The sequence below is a fragment of the Sprattus sprattus genome (assembly GCF_963457725.1).
Source record: "Sprattus sprattus genome assembly, chromosome: 16".
Lineage (NCBI taxonomy): Eukaryota > Metazoa > Chordata > Actinopteri > Clupeiformes > Clupeidae > Sprattus > Sprattus sprattus.
The window spans coordinates 4,060,028-4,082,527 of NC_137914.1; the positions used below are offsets into that span (position 1 = coordinate 4,060,028).

Genomic DNA, 22,500 nt, shown 5'->3' on the forward strand with positions numbered 1-22,500 from the left:
TGTTACCTTTTTGATCCTCTGATGAGTTTTTTGTGAAATAAATCCTGCTTTACTGTAATGGATCTGCGCTTGGCTCCTCGTTTGCATCCCTGACACATGTGGGTGATAATTGTTGTGAAGCAGAGCTCCTGGGGGTGATGCTGCTTTCATTACAAACTCAGTGGGAAAGGACAGTGGATGTGTGTGAGTGTGTTTCATTCAAAGCTCAGTGGGATGACTGTGTTTAGGCGCAAAGCTTGTAAAAGGTGTTTGTCTGTGCTGATAGGCATGATACTTCCTGCTCCGAGATTAAGCTCCTCAGGGAGCAGATCGAGAGCCTTAGGTGTGTATGCGTGTGTCCTTTGGTGGGTATTCATGTGTCCTGAGGTGTGTATGCGTGTGTCCTTTAGTAGGTTTTCATGTGTCCTTTAGTGTGTATCCATGTGTCCTTTGGTTTGTTTGTATGTGTCCTTAGGTGTGTATTCATGTGTCATTTAGTGTGTATTCATGTGTCCTGAGGTGTGTATTCTTGTGTCCTGAGGTGTGTATTCATGTGTCATTTAGTGTGTATTCATGTGTCCTGAGGTGTGTATTCTTGTGTCCTGAGGTGTGTATTCATGTGTCCTGAGGTGTGTATGCATGTGTCCTGAGGTGTGTATTCTTGTGTCCTGAGGTGTGTATTCATGTGTCCTGAGGTGTGTATTCATGTGTCCTTAGGTGTGTATGCATGTGTCCTGAGGTGTATATTCTTGTGTCCTGAGGTGTGTATTCATGTGTCCGGAGGTGTGTATTCATGTGTCCGGAGGTGTGTATTCATGTCATGTGAGCCGCCAGTAGTGTCACTCTCTCATTCTCTTTCTCTTGCCACCATGGAAGTTAAGCTCCGGAGGCCATCAAGCTTGACTGCTGCTCGGCATCGTGGGTAATTGCACAACGGCAACATGAACTGAGGAGGGGCGTTCGGGGTGATGGTGGGGGTGGGTGTGTGTGTGTGTGTGTGTGTGTGTGGGGTGGGGGTGCAGGGGCTGATATACGTTTGAAATTCATCACATTTTTAAATCCCTGCTGTTGGCATTTCCATATTTCCATATTTATCTCTCGGTGCTTGCCAGCGCTCGCTCCCACTCTTTTGCATTCGGTCATCTAAAAATAGCCAAGTCCCCATCCACACACACACACACACACACACACACACACACACACACACACACACACACACACACACACACACACACACACACTTTCGCACACACACTTGCGCACACACACACCTGGACACATGCACAAGGTGCTGAAAACATTTGACTGCTCAGTTACTTTACTCCTTAGTTTTACAGAGGCCAGGATTCACAGTGACAATATAGCAAGAAAACAGAGACAATTCATTATAACAGTTCTGAGCATAATAAGCACATTAGCAGTAGCTGAAGTACAAAGCCACAGACAGAGGGACACAGACAGAGGGACACAGACAGAGGGACACAGACAGAGGGACACAGACAGAGGGACACAGACAGAGGGACACAGACATGGGGAGACAGACAGGGTGAGATATACAGGGGGACACAGACAGAGGGACACAGACAGAGGGACACAGACAGAGGGACACAGACAGAGGGACACAGACATGGGGAGACAGACAGGGTGAGATATACAGGGGGACACAGACAGAGGGACACAGACAGAGGGACACAGACATAGAGGGATAAGACAGATGGACACAGACATAGAAGGACACAGACATGGGGACACAGACAGGGTGAGACAGACAGGGGAGATAAACAGTGGAAACAGACAGAGGGACACAGACAGAGGGACACAGACAGAGAGGGACACAGACAGGGTGACAGACAGGGGACACAGACATGGGGAGACAGACAGGGTGAGACAGACAGGGTGAGATATACAGGGGGAGACAGACAGGAGGACACAGACAGAGGGACACAGTCAGAGGGACACAGTCAGAGGGACACAGTCAGAGGGAGACAGACAGAGAGACACAGACAGGGTGAGACAGACAGGGATACAGACAGAGGGACACAGACAAGGACACAGACAGAAAGGGACACAGACAAGGACACAGACAGAAAGGGACACAGACAGACAGACAGACAGATGGACACAGTCAGAGGGAGACAGACAGAGAGACACAAACAGGGTGAGACACACAGGGGAGACAGACAGAGGGACACAGACAAGGACACAGACAGATAGGGGCACAGACAGGGAGACAGACAGATAGGGGCACAGACAGGGAGACAGACAGTAGCAGAAAGGAGAGTGACAGTCGCAGAGAGGAGAGTGACAAGCGATATAAGACAAGCTAAGACTATGCTTATTTCACGTAAAACTTCCACTGAAGCTATCATTGGTTAGTAGTAAAGTATGAATGAATGACACGGACCACAAGTCATCCTGGTGAACGTCAGCTAGCGTGTCTAGAGAGATATGAGGGTTTGTGCTGTGAGGATACCAATTATTGATCTGGCGTCATTAACTAATCAATTATTGATCCGGCCACATTAACTGGGAGTGATTCTCATTAGGAGGTTGTCACTAATGTCACGCATGCGTGTGTGTGTTTGTGTGTGTGTGTGCACTGTGGCAAGTACAGGTGAATGCTAATACCACACTTTCATTAAGACACATGCTGCCCTACGGCCCCTTCCTCTCAGCCAGTGAAATGGGTTTAAATGTCTTCATTTGCTGACACACGACGATGAAGGACATCATTTAGATGAATGAGTCATGCACAGACAGTGTCTACGAGCTGTCGTCTGGTGGACGCATAGGCATCATGCTCAGACAGTGTCTACGAGCTGTCGTCTGGTGGACGCATAGGCATCATGCTCAGACAGTGTCTACGAGCTGTCGTCTGGTGGACGCATAGGCATCATGCTCAGACAGTGTCTACGAGCTGTCGTCTGGTGGACGCATAGGCATCATGCTCAGACAGTGTCTACGAGCTGTCGTCTGGTGGACGCATAGGCATCATGCTCAGACAGTGTCTACGAGCTGTCGTCTGGTGGACGCATAGGCATCATGCTCAGACAGTGTCTACGAGCTGTCGTCTGGTCGACGCATAGGCATCATGCTCAGACAGTGTCTACGAGCTGTCGTCTGGTGGACGCATAGGCATCATGCTCAGACAGTGTCTACGAGCTGTCGTCTGGTGGACGCATAGGCGTCATGCACAGTCACACAGGGCCTTCATCTTTAAGTAAACCGCCTGAAGAACACCATTATGGAGACGAGTGGTGGGCGGGGCCTCAGGAGAAGAAACAGTTATGTGAAAGAGGAAACATAAAACCCATCTCTATCTGTGTCCCTCTCCTTCTCTCTCTCTCCTCCCTTCCTCCTCTTCTTATCTCTCTCCTCCCTTCACCATCTCCTTCTCTCTCTCTCCTCCCTTCCTCCTCTTCTCTCTCTCTCCTCCCTTCCCCACTTCTTCTCTCTCTCCTCCCTCCGCCATCTCCTTCTCTCTCTCCTCCCTCCGCCACTCCTTCTCTCTCTCCTCCCTTCCCCATCTCCTTATGTCTCTCCTCCATTCCTCCTCTTCTTCTCTCTCTCCTACCTTCCTTCCCTATCTCCTTCTCTCTCTCCTCCCTTCACCACTCCTTCTCTCTCTCCTCCCTCCGCCATCTCCTTCTCTCTATCCTCCCTTCCTCTTCTCTTTCTCTCTCTGTACTTCCTCCACTCCCATCTCATTCTCCTCCATGTTTGCCCCCCCCCCCCCCCCCTGTCTCTGCAGTGCCATTGGGAGCTTGTGGAGGTAATTGCTCTCACTGGCGTAGCTGTAATGGGTGCTGGATGAAGTATTGACCGCTTCTAGATTTTGATTAAGGGGCCGTAGGGCAGCATGTGTCTTAATGAAAGTGTGATATTAGCATTCACCTGTACTTGCCACAGTGCACACACACACACACACACACACACACACACACACACACACACACACACACACACTCATACAAACACACATGCACACACACACACACACACACACACACACTCACGCAAACTCACACATACATACACACACACATACGCACACACAGACACACACACACACACACACATACACACTCACACTGATTACAAACTACCATCTTTATCTAGCTGGCAGCTCACTTAATGGCACTGTTTATCGATTAAAAATTGCGATGTGTTTTATATTTCCATCTCTGCAGTGAATACTGTTGAGTGTGTGTGGTGGGGGTTTGGAGAAGGTCGAAGGAGCGTGATTGTGAGTGTGTATGTACTGTACGTATGTGTATGTGAGTGTGTCTGTCTGTGTGTTTGTAAGAGAGAAAGAGAGAGCAAGAAAGAGAGAGAGAGTGAAAGGAGGGGCTTGTTTATTAGGCCAGTAATGAACTCCCTCCGATGGGAAAGGTCAACGGTAATCATTTCTGATTTCGCCGCTGAACATCTTTAATGCCTCGGACATGTGTCCTTTTAAATGTGCCGTTAGCCAGCGCTGGGCAGCTGATAGCACTGCGCTCGCCCATCCAATGGAAATGCCTCGCTCTCAGTAATAATAATAATAATAATAATAATAATAATTCATTTTATTTTTAACGCACTTTTCATTCCAAAGAATCTCAGAGTGCCTCAGTCTCTCCGCTATGCAAATGGATGTATTGAAAAAGCACATATTAGCAAGTGAAATGGCACCAGGGCTATTCTGATCAGCATTTATCAAGGCTGAGTGGGTCTGGCTGAGAAAATGTTTAAATCTGACTCTGTTTCACAACCTGCAGGTCGGGCCCAGCCAGCCTATAGGAAGGCTAAGAGGTGCAGCCAGCCTATAGGAAGGCTCAGAGGTGCAGCCAGCCTATAGGAAGGCTAAGAGGTGCAGCCAGCCTATAGGAAGGCTCAGAGGTGCAGCCAGCCTATAGGAAGGCTAAGAGAGGCAGCCAGCCTATAGGAAGGCTCAGAGAGGCAGCCAGCCTATAGGAAGGCTAGGAGATGCAGCAGGCATGTGTGTGTGTGTGTGTGTGTGTGTGTGTGTGTGTGTGTGTGTGTGTGTGTGTGTGTGTGTGTGTGTGTGTGTGTGTGTGTGTGTGTGTGTGTGTGTGTGTGTGTGTGTGTGTGTGTGTGTGTGTTGTATGTGTGTGTGTGTGTGTGTGTGTGTGTGTGAGTATGTAGGTGATTGCCCCATGTCAGGGTCAGTTAATGCTGGCTTATTGATCAGTGAGCTTTCTCCTCTGACGGGGGTGAGATAGACACCCACACACATAGAGAGAGAGAGAGAGAGAGAGAGAGAGAGAGAGAGAGACACACACACACAGAAAGACACACACACACACACACACACACACACATACAGAGACACACACACAGACACACACACACACACACACACACACACACACACACACACACACACACACACACACACACATAAATATCTACCGCTCTGCTCACACTTGATTTGTGTGGGGTACAGGAGCCTACTCCCCTCCTCTTCTCTCTTCCTCCCTCTTCTCCTCTGCTCTCTTCTCTTCTCTGTCCTCTACTCTCTTTGTCTCTGCCATCCCCTTCCCTCCTCTCTCCCCTCCTTTGCTGTCTACCTCTCTCCTCTGCTCTCTTCATCTCTCCCCTCCTCTCTCCTTTTCTCTTCTCCCCTTGAATCTGTGTCCTCTCCTCCTCTCGTCACTTGACCTTCCTCTCCTCTCCTGCCGTCGCATCCTCTCTTCTCTCCTCTCCTTTCCTCCTTTCTTCTTCTCTCTTCCCTCCTCTCCTCCTCTCTCCTCTCCATGCCTCCTCTCACCTCCTCTCTTCTCTCCTGTCCTCCTGTCTTCTCTCCACTCCTATCCTCTCTCTCCTCTCCTTCCCTTTGGGTCTTTTGACGTCTTTATCTACAGAGGGCAGGAATAAAGAGAGAATTCTTTTTTAAAAAGAGCGAACAAAGAAAAGACTTGACAGATTAATTCATTTTTTATCTCATCGCCGCAGCATCAGGACCAAGCCTCACCTTCATCACAGTGTTTGATTGGCTCTCTGAGAGGGGTGGGTTGTTAATGTTTCCACGCCAACGGACCACCCATCAACACTGGACCTCAGCAGGGGTGCTTCAGATGCTGATAAAGCCTTGACCTTTGATCTTTGACCTTTGAATTGTTATAGTACAGCTTTCACTGCTCTACATATAGACATACATTCCTTCATATGGCCTTGACCTCTGAACTTCGACCTGTTACAGTACAGCTCTCTATATTTTCCTCAAAGACCTGTTTCCCCTGATAAAGCCTTGAACTTTGAAGTTCCCCTTCTCTCCACCGTCGACATCCTGAGAAAGCCTTGAACTATGAACCGTTAAAACATATAGTGTCCTTTTTTCTCCCCTCTTGCTGGATGACCTTTGCACTCTGAACTTCTCATTTGCATGTAGATCTGCATCCACTGAAAAAAAAATAAAAAAATCTTGAACCCTGTGCCCTCTGACAGTGCTGTGTGTGTGTGTGTTTGTCCCCCGCAGACCTGGACCCCCCGGTGGTGACGGTGCACCAGAGCATCGGTGAGGCCAAGGAGCAGTTCTACTACGAGCGGACGGTGTTCCTCCGCTGCGTGGCCAACTCCAACCCACCCGTCCGCTACAGCTGGCACCGGGGGCGCGAGGTGCTCTCCCAAGGCTCCGACAAGGGTGTGGAGATCTACGAGCCCTTCTTCACACAGGTAAGAGTATAAGCAGCTGCCCCGCCACACCGCTGCTGTAGTCCATCTGGAGGAATGGAGATAGAGAATAGACTCATAGTGTAATATTGGTACACATAAGGTTAAAGGCACCCAGTGCAACTTTATGTAAACATTCAATGAAAAATAAACATTCAATTTCTAGTCTTTTTTACACGTAGTAAGTTTCAATAACTCCATACCATTACATATCGTCATTCAAGGAGCAAAGATGAGACGTCATTGTGTGGTGAGAACTGATAGAAAATCGTAAACAACAACAATCGCCGGTGGGGAGAGGCCATTTTTCCATTGACTGGAAGCCTGCTGTATTTATTGTAGGTTACAAAAAATAAAGAAGATGGCGGCGATTGTTGTTGTTATCGATTTTCTATCAGTTCTCACCACACAACGACGTCTCATCTTTGCTCCTTGAATGTCGATATGGAATGGTATGGAGTTATTGAAACTTACTACGTTTAAAAAAGACTAGAAATTGAATGTTTATTTTTAAGCCTCGAAAGTTGCACTGGGTGCCTTTAAGGTGAGGTATGTAGTCCATATGGAGGAATGGAGATAGAGGATAGACTAATAGTGTAATATTGGTACACATAAGATTAAGGTGAGGTATGTAGTCCATATGGAGGAATGGAGATAGAGAATAGACCAGTGGTTCTCAATGGAGAATGAGCATGGCTCAGATAGATAACACATTTAAATTATATATTTTTTATATATATATTTAATGATTAATATCCTAGTCATAAAAAATGGAAAACTGTCTGAGTACCACCGAAAGGGAGCCCAGTTTGAGAACCACTGGAATAGACTAATAGTATATTACTGGTATACATAAGGTTAAGGTGAGGTATTGAGCAAACATATTTAAAAATGTTTAGTCTGTAGTCTGTAGCCTCAGCCTTTATTACTATGTAACTTTACACAGATCTTTGTGTACTAAAGTTCTATTAATCACACCTGTCAATCCAGAAAGGGTATGTTTCTATATCAAGTGGGGGCTCGGACCTACCAGTTCAAGCAGAGCACTACTGGATTACCTCCCTCCTAGTAAGCCTGGCTTCGACTTTAGAAAGCCAGACTCAAGTAGAGTCTGACATTTCTAGTTTAGAAATACTTAAGTCTACCCTTTAACGTACTTCAGTTATCCAGGAAGTCGCTCTCTAGGTTCCTCTCTGTGGACTTAGGTACTCTGGCCTCAAATGGGTCCAGCTGTAGCTGGTTAGCCTCAAATGGGTCCAGCTGTAGCTGGTTAGCCTCAAATGGGTCCAACAGTAGCTGGTCAGCCTCAAATGGGTCCAACGGTAGCTGGTTAGCCTCAAATGGGTCCAACGGTAGCTGGTTAGCTTCAAATGGGTCCAGTGGTAGCTGACTAGCCTCAAATTGTGTGGGTGGATCCAGTGGGGTAGTCCAGGGTGTATATGCAGGGATACGGAGTATACGCACATATTTTTCAGTCAGCAGTGGGTATACCCACTTCTCAAAACAGGGTGTTTATCCTGTGCTGTATGTGCTGCTTACAAAAATTAAGAGTATACCCACTTCTCCAGGGACCACTACACCACTGGGTGGATCTGTATCAGTCCCGGGTCAGAGGAGATTTATTAACAGTAATTCATTTAGCGGATGCCTTTATCCACAGCGACTCACAGGACAGATATAGATTGTCATTAGCAGCCTATGTGCCCCCTCTGGGAAACTACTGGAGAACCAGTTCTCTTTGTTCCGCCTTAGAGCCAGCTAAGTGGAGGAGGAGAAGAGAACAGTAAAGACAGAGGGGTTATATACACACAAGGGGGACCGTGCAGGAAAATGGCTGCGATTATGCTTATATTCTGTTCGCTTGGCTTCAGCATAATACGATGGGAATTGTACAAATATATTTTGCATTGCCAGTTTGACTGGTAGATCGTAGAAGCAATGAGAATAGTAGGGACAGAAAATCGAATAGACCACAGACCACCTGCAACGATACAACCAAGGCCCCAAACCTGTAAATGACAACTTTCATACATCTATGTTATATATGGTATAGGTATATATACCTTTCTGAAACCTTAGCAACTTCTGTTATGTTTGTCGTGTACCTGTATTGAGTTTGATACAGTAAAGGCCTAAGTGCCAGCTGTCCTTCGTGATGGTTGCTGTAATCGAGCAGCAAAGTTATACTGGCAGGTTGAAACTTAGAGAGAGGGAGAGGGAGAGAGAGAGAGATGAAAAGAAAAAGAGAGGGATGGCAAAGGAGAAAGGGAGGGAGAAGAAGAGAGAGAAGGGGGGAGAGTGAATACGACATGGGTAGAGTTCTCTGTCTGTCAGAGTGCTTTTGTAAATGGGAAGTGAGTCATGGCTTTTTAACAATCCAGCATGGAGATCACACCAGTTATTAGCAACGATGCCCAAAACACTTTCACTCGTCCTCTTGGCTCCTCTCTCTCTTTCGTTCTCTCTCTCTCTTCTCTCTCGTTCTCTCTCTTTCTCACCACTCTCGTATTCCCCATTGTGTGGACAACAGGCACATCACAGAGAAGTGTGTGTTTTGTTTTTGTATTTGTGGCACTAAATGCCAGCTTACCATTTCACACTTCAGCTGAAGCTACCGAGGGGAGGGACACCACAGTGCTAAAGTGTGTGTGTGTGTGTGTGTGTGTGTGTGTGTGTGTGTGTGTGTGTGTGTGTGTGTGTGTGTATGTGTGTGTGTGTGTTTCTTTGTGATGGGGCGTTCAGTTGTGTGTGTATGTGTGTGATTGTTTGTGAGCATGTGTTGACGTTGTGTTGGCGTTCAATAATGTAATAGTCATGAGGGAGCTTGTGAAAGCAACATTGTAAGGTTTTTATATGTGCTAAACTACCACTTTGAAAGCCTGCTTTAAGTTTTCATACGGTGCTAAACTTACACCATGGCAACCTGATGCTAACATCATGAGACCCTGTGTTTAAGTATGATGCCTTACTGAACTATACCAAATCCCACAGGCCCTAATCCTAGTTTCTTTTGAAAGCTCACGCTTCAGGCATTACACTCCTGGGGTGTGAATGCATACATACGGAACCCTCGCTGTTGGTGTGTGTGTGTGTGTGTGCTGTATGTGTGTGGCTGTGCTGTATGTGTGTGTGTGTGTGTGTGTGTGTGTGCTGTATGTCTGTGTTAGTGCTGTATATGTGTGTCTGTGCTGTGTGTGTGTGTGTGTGTGTGTGTGTGTGTGTGTGTGTGTGTGTATGTGTGTCTGTGCTGTATGTGTGTGTGTGTGTTTTTGTGCTGTATATTTGTGTTTATATGCTGTATGTGTGTGTCTGTGTTGTGTGTGTGTGTGTGTGTGTGTGTGTGTGTGTCTGAGCTGTATGTGTATGTGTATGTGTGTGTCTGCGCTCTACGTGTGTGTGTGTGTGCGTGTGTCTATGCTGAATGTGTATGTATGACTGTGCTGTATGTGTATGTGTGTGTGTGTGACTGTGCTGTATGTGTGTGTGTGTGACTGTGCTGTATGTGTGTGTGTGTGACTGTGCTGTATGTGTGTGTGTGTGTGTGTGCTGTATGTGTGTGTGTTTGACTGTGCTGTATGTGTGTGTATGCGACTGTGCTGTGTGTGTGTGTGTGTGTGTGTGTGTGTGTGTGTATGCTTTGTAACTGCTTCACTAAATCATGCATGACAATCATAAAGCACTTGGTCCTTTCAAATTCCATCTCTCTACTCTTCATGGGCTATTATCTCCATGCATATGTTTTCATATTTCCCTTTCTATCTCTCTCTCTCTCTTTCCCTCTCTCTCTATCGCTATCTCTCTCTCTCTTTCACTCTCTCTCTATCACTCTCTCTCCTTCTGCCCATCTATCTCTGTCTCTCTCTCTCTTATCCTCTCTATCGCTCTCTTTTTCTCTCTCTTTTGCTCTCTCTCATTCTGCCCATCTCTCTCTGTCTCTCTCTCTCTTATCCTCTCTCATTCTGCCCATCTATCTTTCTCTCTCATTCTATCTCTCTCACTCTTTTCATCTATCTCTCTCTTATCCTCTCTCTCTCATCCTGCCCATCCTCTCTCTCTCACTCTGTTCATCTATCTCTCTCTCATCCTCTCTTTCTTATTCTTCTCATCTATCGCTCTCTCATCCCCTCCCTCTCTCTCATCTGTCTCTCTCTCAATCAGTTTATCTATATCTCTCTCACCCTCTCCCGCTCTCTCATTCTGTCCATCTATCTTTCTCTCACCCTCTCCCTCTCTCTCATTCTGTCCATCTATCTCCCTTTCTGTCTCAATGTGACTTTTCATCTTTGTCTTTTTCATCCTCCATGTCTATCTCTATCGTTCTGTCCATCTGTCTCTCTCTCATCCTCTCAATCGGCCTCTCTCTCTCGTTCTTTCCATCTATCGCTCTCTCTCATCCCCTCCATCGGCCTCTCTCTTTCATTCTGTCCATCTATCTGTCTCTTTTCCCATTCTGTCCTTCTATCTGTCTCTTTTCCCATTCTGTCCATCTATCTGTCTCTTTTCCCATTCTGTCCATCTATCTCTTTCTTTTCCCATTCTGACTCCGTCTCTGTTTTCCATTCTCGTCCTTCAATTCACCAAGAGATTTGAATTCCAGTCCGTTGGCTCAGAAAGGCTCAGTGTGGTAGACCTGCAGCCGTCGTCCCGAGCAACGGGAGAAAGAAGGAGAAGTGTGTGTGTGTGTGTGTGTGTGTGTGTGTGTGTGTGTGTGGGGGGGGGGGGGGGGTTGGGTTTGGTCAGGCGTCTAATAGAATTATGTTTGGGAGTTGGCTGAGAAGGGAGGAGTTGGGGTTGATCTTTACAAAATGAACAGGCTGAATGGTCATTCTTCAGAGGACTGGCACAGGGAAAGCCGTCTGATCTTCTAATCTTACTGAGCGAGGAGGGGGGGTGGGGGGGTTTGTTGAGAGGGGAAGAGTCAGATCAAAGGGAATCGTCCATGCCCGTCGGCTGCAGTCACCATCTGCTCCCAGATCCGCGGCGTTAAACGGCCATTCAAAGGCGAGCGCTACGAAGGACCCCCGCTGCGCTCCACCCGTTTCGGAATGTGCCGATAGTCTTCCGAACTCCCACTGTGCCGTTCCTGTTCTAGAATGTGGTGACAGTGTTCCTGTGACCCTTCAACAAAGCAGTTATCATTTCCACAAATTAATAACTCCACACCCCCCCCGTCGGTTGGGAAATGAGTCGACGGCTTCCACTAGTCTGCAGTGCGTAGAATAAGCCCGGCGCTATTTAAAATGCATTGGGCCACGCTGTGTGAGAGAGTGGCGTGGAACGTGCCTCACCAGAGGCTCTTCTCCATTCATCATGTGAGCAATCCTTTCAGCTACACACAGTTCAAAGAAACTTCTAGATCACAAGTACGTAGGGAATGTAGACGCAGGCTACTTTTAAATTCAAACGCGTGCAATGACAAATGCATAAAACTGAGAGACTTCTTATCTAATATTTAACTCAAGGTTGATTGCATTGTCCTGTTTCTTGTCGTTTCTGAAAATGAAACCCTTAATGCTATGCTTATTTAAGCAGTCACAAACAAAGGAAGTGCTTGGCACTGGAATGGAACCACTATAGCGCTATTGTCATTTATAATTACCCAATCTTGCAGTTTATTTACCCATTACTCTGATTAAACATTAGCATTACCAACTCGATTTAGCATGTCAATTTGAACAAGCGAACAAGTGGCCTTTTTGACTATATAGCCATTTTTTTTTTTTTTTTTTACTTTTAACAATTCTGTGCATTGAAGCATTTGAACACAATAACAATGCACACTGATCACGGAAACGGGAAATGGGAAAAAACGGGAAATGGGAAATTGAGCACCCCAAATTGACATTGCAGTAAGTTTAAATGACTCTTTAAATTGACTTTTTCTGTTAAAAGACTTTATGACGAATGAACAAGCCTTCGCATTGATGCTTTCTAATACTACAATGGTCATCGATGTTGGATGGCCATTTATGTTGTCATATGAATGGAGAGATTAGGAGCTCTTTTGCTTATAACATACCCAAGACCTCAAGTGACCGAAACAGCTTATCACTGTGGTTCAGTAGGTTTCTGCACATATTCCGGCAAGAAAACTACTTTTCACAGTATGATAATTTGAGAAAAATACAAACATGACTAAATATACTAAATTATTACATCTGTTTAACATAGAGTTTAGTGGCTCGGTAGTGGCTTGTTCGGCAGATCACAGCTGTCGCTGGTTCTGATGGGATAACAATACATGCTGGGTGGTTCTGAATCAGTTCTGGTCTGGCATGGGCATTATGACGAATGAACAAGCCTTTAGAGTTTAGTGGCTCGGTAGTGGCTTGTTCGGCAGATCACAGCTGTCACTGGTTCTTATGGGATAATTGTGTTTGAATGCTTCAATGCACAGAATTGTTAAAAGTAAAAAATGGCTATATAGTCAAAAAGGCCACTTGTTCGCTTGTTCAAATTGACATGCTGAATCGAGTTTGTAATGCTAATATTTAATACATGATGGGATTTAATGCATGCTGGGTGGTTCTGAATGGGTTCTGAATGGGTTCTGGTCTGGCACGGGCTTGTTCCGGGTTGGTTCTGGACCAGTTCATTTGCATACCACTCTCTGCCTCTGGCTCTGAGCTGCAGGGGGAGACTAAGATCCTGAAGCTGAAGAACCTGCGGCCCAAAGACTACGCCAACTACAGCTGCGTGGCCTCCGTCAGGAACGTCTGCGGCATCTCCGACACCAACATCATCTTCCAGCTCAGCAACAAGACCGGTACGACGCCGCCGTCACACGTCACATGTCTCTCACTCTCCCTCTCTATCTCTCTCTCTATCTCTCTCTCTCTCTCTCTCTCCCTCTCTCTCTCTCTTGCTCTCTCTCTCTCTCTCTCTCTCTCTCTCTCTCGCTCTCTCTCTCTCTCTCTCTCTCTCCCTCTTTATCTCTCTCTCTATCTCTCTCTCTCTCTCTCTCTCCCTCTCTATCTTTCTCTCTCTCTCTCTCTCTCTCTCTCTCTCTCCCTGCCCCTGTCTGTGTGTGTGTGTCTCTCTCTCCCTCTCTCTCTCTCTCGCTCTCTCTCTCTCTCTCTCCCTGCCCCTGTCTGTGTGTGTGTGTGTGTGTCTCTCTCTCTCTCTCTCTCTCTCTCTCTCTTGCTCTGTCTTTCTCTCTCTCTCTTTCTCTCTCCCTCTCTCTCTCTCTCTCTCTCTCTCTCCCTCTCTCTCTCTCAATTTCAATTTCAATTTCAATTCAGCTTTATTGGCATGACAAAAAAAACACAATTTGCATTGCCAAAGCATTCTTGTAATACATATAATAATATAATAGAACAAGTAGAAAATAAAACATAATTTTGTAACGGCAGTGTGTGTGTGTGCATGTGTGGATGTGAGTGCATGTAAGTGTGTGTGGGGGAATGTATCCGTGTGTGTGGTTTACTGATGAAGTGACTCTTCTCTTTTTCTATGGCAAGCATCTATATATTTTGCTGCCACTCTTGTGCTCCTCTCTTCCTCTCCCAATAACACCCTCAGACCTGGGTCAAGGTTCTGAGGGTCTGGGTGCATGGCTCTGAATTTAGGGAAGAATTGGTCCCTTATGTCTTTCCATTTGCAGCATTCTGCCAGGAAGTGAAACTCTGTTTCAATTACACCTTGGGTGCAGTTGGTACACAGCCTGTCCTCTCTGGGCAGCCAGGTTTGCCTGTGTCTGCCCTTTTCGATGGCCAGACTGTGGTTACTAAGCCTGTACCTGGTCAAGGTTTTTCTCTGCCTGGTGTCAGTGACTGTGAATAGGTAGTTTGCCACAGTATACTCTCTGTTTAGGGCCAAATAACATTGAAGTTTATTTTGTCTTTTTGTTGTTTCAGTCCAGTATGATAAGTAATTTAGTTTTTCTGCATTGATAATTTGGTTAGGCCGAATTGTTTGAGAAAGGGTGGCGAGGTCCTGAGGCTGACTATTAGTTTGGTTATTTGTACTATTAGTACATGTGAGTCTCAGGACTAGCTGGATGAGGGGGCTTGTTTTTGCACTCATCATTTGGCTTTTTAGGGCTTTGTAACAATAAGAGTTGGGGTCGCTCCTTTTGAGGTGTTCAAAGAATTTGATGGCTCTTTTTTCTATTTTAATTAATAAAGGGTATTGGCCCAATTCAGCCCTGCATGCATTGTTGGGTGTGTTCCTCTGTACTTTGAGTATACTTTTACAGAACTCTGCATGCAGGGTTTCGATTGGGTGTTTGTCCCATTTTTCAAATCCATTGTGCATAGGAGGACCCCATACTTCACTGCCGTATAATGCGATTGGTTCAATAATTGTTTGGAATATTTTGAGCCAGATCCGAATGGGTATGTCAAATTGAATAGATTTTTTGATGGCATAGAAAGCTCTTCTTGCTTTCTCTTTCAAATCACTCACGGCCAAGCTGAAATTTCCAGTAGAACTCATTCTCAGTCCAAGGTAGGTGTAACTTTTTACATTTTCGATTTCATATGTACCAAGGGTGAATTTCTTTCCCTGATTTCTGAATTTTTTCTGGAAGGTTAGTGTTTTTGTTTTTTGTGGGTTAATAGTCAGAGCCCAGGTCTGACAGAACTTGTGCAGGACATTTAGGCTCTGCTGTAGACCCTCTTCTGTTGGGGACAGCAGAACCAAATCGTCCGCAAAGAGAAGACATTTGATTTCAGAGTCATTTAATATGAGGCCAGGAGCTGCTGACTGCTCAAGTCTTTTTGCCAATTCATTAATATATATATTGAAGAGCGTCGGTGATAGAGGGCAGCCCTGTCTCACACCCCGTTCTTGAGTGAAGAATTTAGTTTGTTTGTTTCCTATTTTAATTGCACATTTGTTATTTGCGTACATTGTTTTTATGATGTTGTATGTTTTCCCCCCTACACCTGTTTCAATCAGTTTACAGAATAGGCCTTCATGCCATATAGAGTCAAAGGCCTTCTGAAAATCTACAAAGCAAGCAAATATTTTAGCTTTTTTTTCGTTTACATATTTATCTATTAAGGTGTGTAGGGTGAACATATGATCAGATGTTCTATTCTTTGGTAGGAAACCTATTTGACTTTTACTCAGGGCATCATGCTCAATAAGGAAGTTTATTATTCTATTGTTTAAAATTTTACAAAATAACTTCCCCAGATTACTATTAACGCAGATGCCCCGGTAATTATTTGGGTCGAATTTATCTCCACTTTTGAAAAGGGGTGTAATGAGTCCTTCGTTCCAGATATCAGGGAAGTATCCAACACTCATTACCAAATTGAACAGTTTTTGAATAGCCAAACAAAGGTTGTGGCTTGCATTTTTAAGCATTTCATTAAGGACGCCATCCGGCCCGCTTGCCTTTCTTGACTTCAGGCTTTGGAGTTTTTCTGTTAGTTCATTTTTTGTTATTGGGTAGTCTAATTGGTTTTGATATTTATTAATTGTTTTTTCCATATCAATCCTTTTTTGATCAATTTTGGTTTGTTCTGGGTTCATGCTATGGTTTCCATAGAGATTTTCAAAATGCCTCTCCCATACTCCTCCATTTTTGATGGCAAGTTCCTCATGTTGCTTTTTGTTGAGTGCATTCCAGTTATTCCAGAAATTATTAGAATTTAGAGATTCTTCAATTGTTTCTAATTGATTTCTGGTGAACTGTTCCCTCTTCTTCCTGATTGTGTTTTTGTATTGCTTAAGCTCTTCATAATAACTAATGCGTAAACCAGGATCATCAGGTTGTCTGTGTTTTTTATTTGACAGAAGCCTAAGATTTTTCCTCATGATTTTACAATCCTGATCAAACCATTTTTCATTGTCTTGTTTATTCCTATTGTTTTTCGGGGTAGTTTTAAGGTTAGAAATGGTTGCCAGGTAGTGGAAAATGTTGTTTAAATCCTCGGCTGCATGGTTTACACCATCTTTACTAAGCAGGTAAGTATTAGCTAAAAATGTTTCTATTTGAGAACCTGCTTTAGGTTGACAAAAGGCTTTCAGGTACTCCTCTTTGCTGTTATGGGCCCATCTGTAGGTTACTCTAGTGCTATACAGCAGGCAGGGCTTTGTGTGTGTGTTGGTATTTTCACTGATTTTAAGATACACTGTAATTTGGCTGTGATCAGACAGAGGTGTTAGTGGTTTGACCGTGAGTGCTTTGAAAGTGAATAGGTCCAAATCTGTGATAATGTAGTCAACTGTTGAGCAGCCAAGTGATGAGCTATAGGTATATCTCCCTAGCGAGTCCCCTCGCACCCTACCATTGACCAGGTACAGACCAAGGCTTTTACAGAGCTCGATGAGCAATCTCCCATTTTTATTAACTGATTTATCAAAGGTTTTACGGGCAAAGTTGACCATATTTGATGGGTAACTGTTGCCAAATATATGGTTATTGCCTTCATCTGAGTTGTAGTCTGCTAAAGATCCTGTTCTGGCATTTAAGTCTCCACAGATCAACACTTTACCCTGGGCCTGAAAGTGGATGATCTGATTGTGGAGAGTATCAAAAATGTCTTCATTATAATAAGGAGATTCAGAGGGGTGAATGTACAGAGCACAGAGGAATATATCATTTGTTGTCTGTGTTAGTTTTTTGTCAATTTTAAGCCAGATATGCGATTCTTCTTTTTTGATTGTGGTGATGTATTCGGCTATTTCTGATTTCAGCCAAATAATTATGCCTCCTGAATCTCTTCCACGTGTGACTTCCACGTGTTTTCTGGAGGAAATGGCTATTTCACAGTATCTTGTGGGACAGAGAGTCACCTCATCAGTTTTGCGCCATGTTTCTTGGAGAATTATTATGTCTGTGTTTTGAATGCTTTTTTGAAATTCCAGGGCTTTAGTTTTACAACCAAAGCTGGATGAATTTATGCCCTGGATATTCCACAGTGTAACTGTTAAAGATTTCATCACAAAGTAATGTACCAGTAATGATTTGACACATTTTAACAAGTTTCATGGACCTCAAAGATGAGTTAAACCTATCCTTATGAATTATACTATCGTACATTTTTATGTGCACACATATAGACTTTTATACTGTATATAATATATACATACATATATTGCTTATATATAATCACTATTATGTTGTTGTTGTTATGGTTATTATTCATAAACAGTTATAATCAATTGTTTTGGTCTGACTCATGGCTGGTCCATAAGCCGTGTGCATATGATGTCCAGCATATCTCTGATCTCTGCTAGTTTAGTGCTGCTGGTGTTGCATGAGCCTCTCAGCACAGTTGCATACGTAGGCTGCTCCTGCTGCTCTGGCCTACCATGGGGTGTTTGGAGGTCATGATGCCTGCCTGTGGTGGAGCTGCTCCCTGCTGCAGGCACCCTCGGCCTGGGGTGGCTACCCCGGTGTCTGTCTGCTGGTGGGTGTTGGTGCAGCTGGTCCAGGGAATTTGATGTCACCAGATGTTGATGTAGCGGCATAAGATTCCTCTGCTGGTACTCAGGATGCTTCCTCTGTGTGGGGTGTCTGTGCCAGGTCGCGGGGTTGCGGGGCTCTCTAGGCTGGGGAGCGTGGTGTTGCCTCGGTGGTGTGGAGTGTTGAGTCGCAGGCCTCTCATGTGTTGGCTGTTGAGGCATGGTGTCCACGGCTGCAGGGTGTCGTTTGCTGTTCTCTGCCTGGTGCCTAGATGTGGGATGATGTTTGTAGTGGAGTTCAGGAGGGTATGGTCTGCTGTTCTCTGCCTGATGCCTAGATGTGGGATGATGTTTGTAGTGGATTTCAGGAGGGTATGGTCTGCTGTTTTGGGAGACTGTGGTTTCTTTCCTATTTGAACTTCGACCAAAAGCAACGTCTTTCAATGTTTTTGCAAAAACACTAATGGTATCTTTGCGTAGGTGGACATGGTCATGCAGGCTGTGTAGGCCGAGCATTGGGTGGTGTGCCAGGTGGACGTTTGGCATGAGGGCACATCCACGGGAGATGGCGGCATTCACCTTGTTTATGGTGTCTGGGTGGAAGTCAGCTCTGGGCAGGATGGTGGAAATGACTATTTTGGACATGGGAAAAGTCTCTGTTGCTTTTTCTGCCACTCTTTTGATAGACTCTGCCACACGCTCTTGTTGTGTTCTTAGGTCATTTGTCCCCACATGTATGATGATATAGCTTGGTTCACCTAGACTTTCACTGGTCAACAGTTTAAACGCATCCGCCGTTTTTGGGCACCAAAGTTTTGTGGTTTTTTGGTGCGGAAACAGCTGCTCTTCATTTATAAATTTGCCATTAGAATCAATTAGGATGACTACTTCTGCATCATTAGTTGATAAAGCTCGCTCTTGGCTGAAGTGAGTGGGTTTAGGGATGTCTGCTTGTGTGCTGGATGGTGATTTTGATAGAGAAGGGGGCTCTACCTGTGATTGAGTGGTCGATGCTGGTGTTTGAGTGGCAGCTGAAGTGGTGGGATACAGCTTACTCTTCATCTGTTCTCTGCTAGAAGTTGGAATTCCATCGAGGAAGCTACAAAGAAAGAAATGGAGAGGACTGGGGCATTTCTTCTTAGCAAGCTCTTAAATGCTAACATGGAGCTACAAGTTTATGAACTACTACTATTAGAGGAGAAACTGGATGACTATGACTAAATTAGTTGAATTGAAATGCGCTTTACAAATTAATTTGACTTGACTTGACTATTTCTGAAAATAGTCTTCTTCTGCACCTCTCCAGAAGATATGCCCCTGTGAAAAGGCTTGGCTCGAGGCCTTTAGCCATCTGCCTTCACATTGATACTTTCGGATACTACAGTGGTCATCAATGTTAGATGGCCATTTATGTTGTCATATGATTAGAGGGATTAAGAGCCTTTTTTCTTATAACATACCCAAGACCTCAAGGGACCGAAACAGTTTATCACTGTGGTTCAGTAGGTTTCTACACATATTCCAGCAAGAAAACTACTTTTCACAGTATGATAATTTGAGAAAAATACAAACATGACATGTATACTAAATTATTACATCAGTTTCACATAGAACTAGAACTTACCCAAGTTCAGTAGAGTTTTTTAAACCCATCCTTAGTTCCACTTACATATTATTAGTAGCAAATTATTACTTATTATTAGTAGCAGAACTCACACAAATAAATGTGTTACATGAATTGGGCAGAACTCAAACAAGTCAATCTGAATTTGGAACCACTGCTTTGAAAATGGCATACATTTGTAAAACTATCGCAGCAGCCAAGAACCACAAAAGAGCCTGATTCTAGTCCCAGACTCTCGTGGTTTAAAGGTGAAGAGCCTGATTCTAGTCCCAGACTCTCGTGGTTTAAAGGTGAAGAGCCTGATTCTAGTCCCAGACTCTCGTGGTTTAAAGGTGAAGAGCCTGATTCTAGTCCCAGACTCTCGTGGTTTAAAGGTGAAGAGCCTGATTCTAGTCCCAGACTCTCGTGGTTTAAAGGTGAAGGGCCTGATTCTAGTCCCAGACTCTCGTGGTTTAAAGGTGAAGGGCCTGATTCTAGTCCCAGACTCTCGTGGTTTAAAGGTGAAGAGCCTGATTCTAGTCCCAGACTCTCGTGGTTTAAAGGTGAAGGGCCTGATTCTAGTCCCAGACTCTCGTGGTTTAAAGGTGAAGCATCCCATACATTTAAACCTGAATTTGTTTAGAAAAGCCCATTAAAACAAAGCCACATCAATCCTCTTAAGCCTAATTTATACTTCGGTGGACAACACTTTTGAAAAGGTCGCCGACACAAATTACGTCATGGACGACACTTTAAACCGTTGTTTTGAAGTGTCGGCTACATGGAGAAATTTCTACTGGCGCTGAAGTCGTCACAAAGTGTCGCGCAAGTGTGATTGGCTAGATAGACGGCACGCGTCGTTGACTTTGTTGTTTGAATTTTTTCCTCGAGCGGTCAACAGCAGCTGATTTTCCAACAAAAATTCTCCCATTATGACGAATTTGGCGGCTGTTGGCCTGAAGTATAAACACACAAGCCTGGACGACACTTTTTTTTTTGTGTCTGCGACCTTTTCAAAAGTGTCGTCCACCGAAGTATAAATTAGGCTTTAGTGAACTAATGTAGAACATCTGTAGAACATTAAGACTGTTTTGCATCTGTGTCTCGGACCTCCCTTCCACAGCTTCTCCCTCCATCAAGCTCCTGGTGGAGTGTGTGTGAGTGTGAGTGTGAGTGTGTGTGTGTGAGAGAGAGATCATATGTCTATGTGTGTGTGTGTGAGAGAGAGATCATGTGTGTGTGTAGAACATCTGTAGAACATTAAGACTGTTTTGCCTCTGTGTCTCGGACCCCCCTTCCACAGCCTCTCCCTCCATCAAGCTCCTGGTGGAGGATCCTATCGTAGTGAACCCTGGCCAGACGGTGGCGCTGGTGTGCATCACCACGGCGGGCGAGCCTCACCCTACGCTCACCTGGACGACAGGAGGGGGTGGGGCTCTGCCGGAGAGGAGCCAGGTGAAGGATGGCACGCTCACACTGCGTGAAATCTCCTCGGATGAGGCTGGCGTCTACAGCTGCGTGGCCAGTAACAACGTGGGCAACCCAGCCAAGAAGTCCACCACCATCATCGTCAGAGGTAATAATAATAATAATAATGCATTTTATTTGTATAGCACACTTTCACATACAAAGATGTCTCAAGGTGCTTAACAGGGTCACAATAGCAATTTAAAACAGTGCATTCAAAACTTTACAGAAAAGAAATAAAAGAAAAACAGAAACCAGGACTTTAGGAGAAGGCAGATATATATATATATATAGAGAGGTGTGTAACTTAGTATTAATTCACAATATTACATTAGTTCTCATTCATGTATTTTTTTGTATTATTTATTAACATATTCATTTAGTATTAATTCCTATTTCAACTTAGTATTCATTAACATATTAACTTAGTATTTATTCATATATTAGCTTAGTATTCATTCATATATTAGCTTAGTATTCATTCCTATTTCAACTTAGTATTCATTAACATATTAACTCAGTGGTGGTCCGTCAGGGCCTTCAAGGCCTTCTCTGCTGGCCTAAATATCATCAGAAAATAAATGTAATAAAATACATTTAATTTTAATATTTTCTTTCCATAAATATGTATTCAATTATTCCCTATAGTCCATTATCTTCATTTCATAACTTCCAGCGTTGTTAATTTATGTTAGAGCTTTCATCCAATCATATTTCAGCTATCGTGTGTTGCCACGCTCCGCGAAATCTTCCCCGAGAACAGAAATCTTCCCTGAGGCCTTCAGAATTCACATTGAAGGCCCGTGTACATCTGATTGGTTATCACAACTGGCTGTTTCATTTAATTTAAGTTGAATGAACTGAAACAGACAGTTGTGACAACCAATCAGATTTCGAGTTGGCGACACTGGGCCTTCTAGAAGGCCCGGAAGATTTCTTTCTTCGCGTTGAACGTGACACGTAAACGTCCTTTGATTGGATACTGAGGCAGACCGGTGCAGTGCTTCAGTGCTCAGTTTAGCTGGCTAATGCGAAAACGACGTACATGCTTATGCTAGTTGTTTCAATTGGTAAGACTAAATATAATTACATTAACCAACTCATATAAACTAGTTTACACCAACTTGATAATTCCAGTTTTTGATACAATTACAACGCCATTTTCAAGACGGAACTTTCAATAAAAACTGGATATCGTGAGGATGGGAAGTTTAATGAAACTGCTTTGCAGGTGGGACAATGCGATGTTTAGTGGACAAACTTGTTTAAGCTCACATAGGCTACTTTCGGTGGACTTAATAAAACTTTGTAGACTAATCCCTGAAAATCGCCTTTTATTTTTAAGTTGTGACAGTAATATCCAAGCGATCATATAACTGAGAGTTTACTACTCTTAATGTATTGTTAATACGGGT

General features: G+C 44.4%; 1 protein-coding gene across 1 annotated transcript in view; it reads left to right on the forward strand.

The window, feature by feature from the left end:
• Nucleotides 1-22,500, forward strand: part of LOC308377615 (MAM domain-containing glycosylphosphatidylinositol anchor protein 2) — a gene marked incomplete at both ends in the record, with an annotated part of 200,573 nt that overhangs the window by 90,457 nt on the left and 87,616 nt on the right. Inside the window, 3 exons of the mRNA XM_080854336.1 lie at nt 6,461-6,663; nt 13,288-13,420; nt 20,922-21,194. Coding sequence (XP_080710462.1) covers nt 6,461-6,663; nt 13,288-13,420; nt 20,922-21,194 — 609 coding nt within the window. The remainder of the gene's footprint in view (nt 1-6,460; nt 6,664-13,287; nt 13,421-20,921; nt 21,195-22,500) is intronic.